Source organism: Telopea speciosissima, chromosome 7 (assembly GCF_018873765.1).
Source record: "Telopea speciosissima isolate NSW1024214 ecotype Mountain lineage chromosome 7, Tspe_v1, whole genome shotgun sequence".
NCBI classification, from domain to species: Eukaryota; Viridiplantae; Streptophyta; class Magnoliopsida; order Proteales; family Proteaceae; genus Telopea; species Telopea speciosissima.
Genome location: NC_057922.1, coordinates 7,244,097 through 7,248,776, shown reverse-complemented (window position 1 = coordinate 7,248,776; position 4,680 = coordinate 7,244,097). Strand labels below are relative to the sequence as shown.

Genomic DNA, 4,680 nt, shown 5'->3' with positions numbered 1-4,680 from the left:
GAGTTGCTGGCGGAGGAAGAAGAAGAAGAAGCAGCACAGAGGAAGAAGAGGAAATGGGAGAAGACGATGCAGAAAGGAAAGTAGAGGAGGGCAAAAAAGGAATACAATAATATTAAGGGTATTTTGGGATTTTAAATATTTTGTACATGCCACATCATCACTTAATGGCTTTTCTTAACGGTTAGGGTACGATTGATAGAATCTTGGGATAGTAGGAGAGAGTGTTATCATTATTCAAAACTTAGGGATTGGATTGATATTATGGATACTTAGAGGGGAGGGGCTGATATTTTCCCTTAAACTTATAACTATTTTATTAATTAAAAGTTTGGGAAATCCCACATCCAAAGTCTGAAACACTCCTTTCTACGAATTTGGCTCTTGTGCAGTTGTGGCAGGAGCTACACAAGTACAACACAAAAACCACCCCAAATACAAGGGGGGTTTGGTCATTTCACATGTGGGGACCAGATCCACATCCAAAGTTTGAAACACTCCTTTCTACGGACTTGGCTCTTGTGCAATCGTGGTAGGAGCTACACAGGTACAACACAAAAATCACCCCAAATACAAGGGGGGTTTGGTCATTTCACATGTGGGGACCAGATGGGACTCACATGTGAAATGACTACCTTACCCCTGCTTTTGCTATCGTTTAGCGATGCTGGCACCTGTGCTGTTTCCACCACTTTCTAGAAGTCGACATACAGAAAATGAGGCCCACCACCACACCGGACAGGCGTTATCTGTCTCTTTTCATTACCAAACAATGCTAACGAATAACCGAATATAGGATAACAACTGATGCGGTGGTGATGTGTATCTCCTCCCCCAAAAAAAAAAAAACAAAGAAAAAAAAGTCCCCAAACCCAAAACCCATTAAATATACATATTGGCTTATCATCCTCTTGCACTATAAATTGAAGGGAAAGCCAAACATTTTTGTTTTTGTACCATAAAATAGAAAGAAAGAAGACGACCGGCAATGGGAAACGTTTCGGAGTTCATCGCTAAGGTCCACACCATAACCTTCTGCTTGTTTTCCGTCTTCTTAATCGAATTAGCTCTCTTCATCCAATCCCTCTCATGTTATAACTGGCGACGCTTCAATAAACGCGCAACCGGAGGCAGAGCAAACACCACCTTGTTGGCTCTGATGGACGCACATCTTCCGGCGATTTGTTACAACAGTGGTGGAGTATGGAAGGAATGCGCGGTGTGTTTGACGAGAGTGGAAGACGGCGAAGAGATCAGAGAATTGAAATGCAAGCATGACTTCCATAAAGAGTGTTTGGATCAATGGTTGGAGAGGGAGCAGGTGACGTGTCCGTTATGCAGGAAGTATGTGTTGCCTGAGGAAGTAGTGTTCAAACACAGGCAATTGAGGAGCAGAGATGAGTTTAATCGAGATTCTCTATTGTCTTTACGATGGTAGCTAGCTAGCTTACATATAACCAACGCCTTCGATCTGGTTGAATCCAAAGGTGAAGAAGAATTGAAATCGGAATTCTCTCTGCCGTTTCACTTGTCTTAAAATTTTTCTTTTGTAAATTTCTTTTTTAATTCTTTTTTCTGTAGAGAAGCAGTTCTGTAAACTGAATTGATAGATAGTTCATCAGAATTCCAAACGATCCATGGTCTCTCTTTTTTCTATTACATATTCTGGCATAGAACACCACCAGGAACGGCGGAACGGCGGAACGGCGTCTGAATTAATTCCAATTCCGACGAAGGTTAACATGGCGGTCGAATGGGGCAGAGGCGTCATTTTCACGGTGCCCTGTGAGAAGGTGTAGAAAATAGAAACATCACTAAGTAGAGATCTTTTTCCCATACTTTTTTAGGGGAGACCGACGCCTGTAATTCGGGTTTCCATTTCTAAGTCTGATTTTTTATGGGAAAAAGATCTCTATTTGATGGTATTTCATAAGCTCTCCAGTGGGTGAGCATGCCTGAGTATATATCCAAGGGGCAGAAGCGTCATCTTATGGCATCCTATGAGAGGGCATAGGAAACACCACCAAGTAGAGATCTCTTGCCCAATTTTTTATTAATTTATTTATTTTGGATGGTAAGTTTTAATATATTATTGATGCACAGTTGTACATATAACTGAGGGATAGAGAGAACACGCAAAGGTTGAAATGACCAAAAATCCCCCACCCCTATTTGAAGAAGCTTTTGATCGTCATATGCAACCATGCATGATCCCTTTTTGCCCATAAAAATATTATTTGAGTTTAGATAAAAAAAAAAAGGCTGCGAGGCTGCATACCACTTACACCTAGACACAAGAAGGGTGAAATGACCACTCCGCCTCCCGTGAAATGATAAATAATAAATCCCACCCATTTTGGATGCCTGCCCGTGCTCTTATAGTCTTATTAGCTCCTGTGCTAGTGCAGGGGCCACACAGCCTGGCATATAGTGATCCCCTCATGTACGTTTAATATCCCAAGCCTTCTAAAAAGTATCCAAGTTTTTGCTTTTGTATGTGGCATACTAAACGGATTTATATCGTCTACGGTTCCTTGACCGGTGCGGTTCCCTAGTGCCTCTCACAAGAGGGGGGTGGGACCCACTTGGGGCAACCGACCGAACACTGCCCAAGTGGGGTCCACCCTCCTCTTGTGAGAGGCACTAGGGAACCGCACATGATAAAAATTCCATACTAAACGCTTCCTAACTTATTAATGTTAGTTGAACGGAGAAAAACACACTTTGAAAGAGAAAAAAAAAATGTTGCAATAGCAAAGATGGAAAAGGGTTTCCAAATACCAATAGTGCTACAATGTCTCGTGAGAGGAACTTATTTTTTGTCCCATGGAATGATGATTTAGTTTGTTAAAAAAAGGACTGATGATTTACTCTTTCTAATTATTTTAAGGGCAAGAGATCGTTGCCTGATTGAATAGCCCTTGCACCAGTGTGGAGGTCAATGTGAGCACGCATAGAAGCATCAACACCTATGAGATTTTTTATTTCAAGAGGATTCAGCTGTAATTTTGTGTGCTCCTATGATTAGGTATAGGAGCCATGTGACCAAGTTGCGTTCTTTTTTTGGTGAAATGGAGAAAATTATATATTAAGGAGATGGCAAATTCGTACAGTGTTTAAAGACACAAGGTACATTAGTCCGATAGTATGTTTAACTAATGATAATAAGTAGGTTAATAAAGTAGAGTTTGTCAAATGCTTGAAAGAGACATCTTTGGCTCGATCCAAAATCTGCAAAAAGAATTTTAAGACTTCAAAAGGCCAAGGAGAATGGGATGGAGTTGGAAGAAGTCCAAGTAGTGTCGTGTTGGAACACCAAACTTCTTTCAGCCTCAAACCTGTTGCATCAAGAAATTGTCGAGCGGTCCTGCGAGTGCCATCACCTGCAAGTGGACCAAGGGGTCAACAAAGAGAATTGGTGTGGTTCCGGCCTGGGGCTCTCCGATGCCAAAGTTAGATCTCCTGAGCAAATAGATGAATAGTGATTATTCAATATGAGTTTTCATGTCCTACAATGGGGTTGTGTACCTTGCATTTTATAGTAATATATGGCGGTGTGGAGAGTCTCAGTTTGATGGCGAGTGTGCCGTTGAGTGGATAGAGGCCCTGGGTAACGGGGCTCTATCCTGATTGGCTATCTCCCCGCGAGAGGGAGTGTCCTGGTAGTATCAAGATCCTTGGCGGATAGATACCCGTGTGTGGTGATAACGTCATTGGTGCTTGAATCCGTCTGGGTGACGTGACCTCCAAGCGGTGGCCCAGAGTCCTGGTGGTGGCATAAATCTGTAGTGACACGATTGGGTCATAGATGAGCAGCCTCGGTGTCTGTGTACATCACGTCTGCGTCCACGATGTCGCGCCTGGGTGTGAGGCCATGCTTGTCACTTGATCGTGCCTGGGTGAGGCGGGCGCCTGGGTGCAGGTGGCTCCTGGGTGAGGCCGGCGCCTGGGTGAGGCCACGCCGGGTGGGGTGAGCGTGCCGTGAGGCCACGCTGGTGAGGCGGGCGCTGGGTGAGGCCGCGCCTAGGTGAGAGGCATGCCGGGTGAGGCCGGCGCTGGGTGAGGCGCGCTGGGTGAGGCCGACTGGGTGACGCCGTGCCGGTGAGGCCGCGCCTAGGTGAGAGGCCATGCCAAGGTGAGGCCGCGCCCTGGGTGAGGCCGCGCCTAGGTGAGAGGCCGCGCCTGGGTGTGAGGCCACGCCTGGGTGAGGCCGGCACCTGGGTGAGGCCGGCACCTGGGTGACGCCACGCCTAGGTGAGGCCGCGCCTGGGTGAGGCCGGCACCTGGGTGAGGCCGCGCCTGGGTGAGGCCGACGCCTGGGTGAGGCCCGCTCCTAAGTGAGAGGCCATGCCTCGGGTGAGGCCGCGCCAGGTGAGAGGCCGCGCCCGGGTGTGAGGCCACGCCCGGGTGAGGCGGGCGCCGGGTGCACGCACTCGGGTGGGACCCCCGATTGGTTCTCCTTGGTTGTGGAGCGGGTCGCTTTGTGACACGTGGCAGCCGCTGACTGGTTCAGTGAATCTTGGATGTATCAAAACCTCTCAAGGCAGCACAGTCTAAACCGTTGAGGATTCCAGTAAGCTCAGGGTCCAAGTTAGGATTGTTTTTAATCTGTCCTGCAGTCAACAAAATGAATTTGCCATCTAGCAAAATGCCAAATGCCCATCCAGAATAGCCTGTCTCTGG

General features: G+C 46.8%; 1 protein-coding gene across 1 annotated transcript; it reads left to right on the top strand.

Annotated features, from left to right (window-relative positions):
* The first annotated feature begins 985 nt into the window (after positions 1–985).
* Positions 986–1,435, top strand: LOC122667467 (brassinosteroid-responsive RING protein 1-like). The gene has a single exon (XM_043863741.1). The coding sequence runs from the start codon at positions 986–988 to the stop codon at positions 1,433–1,435; it is 450 nt and encodes a 149-aa protein (XP_043719676.1).
* The last annotated feature ends 3,245 nt before the right edge of the window (positions 1,436–4,680 follow it).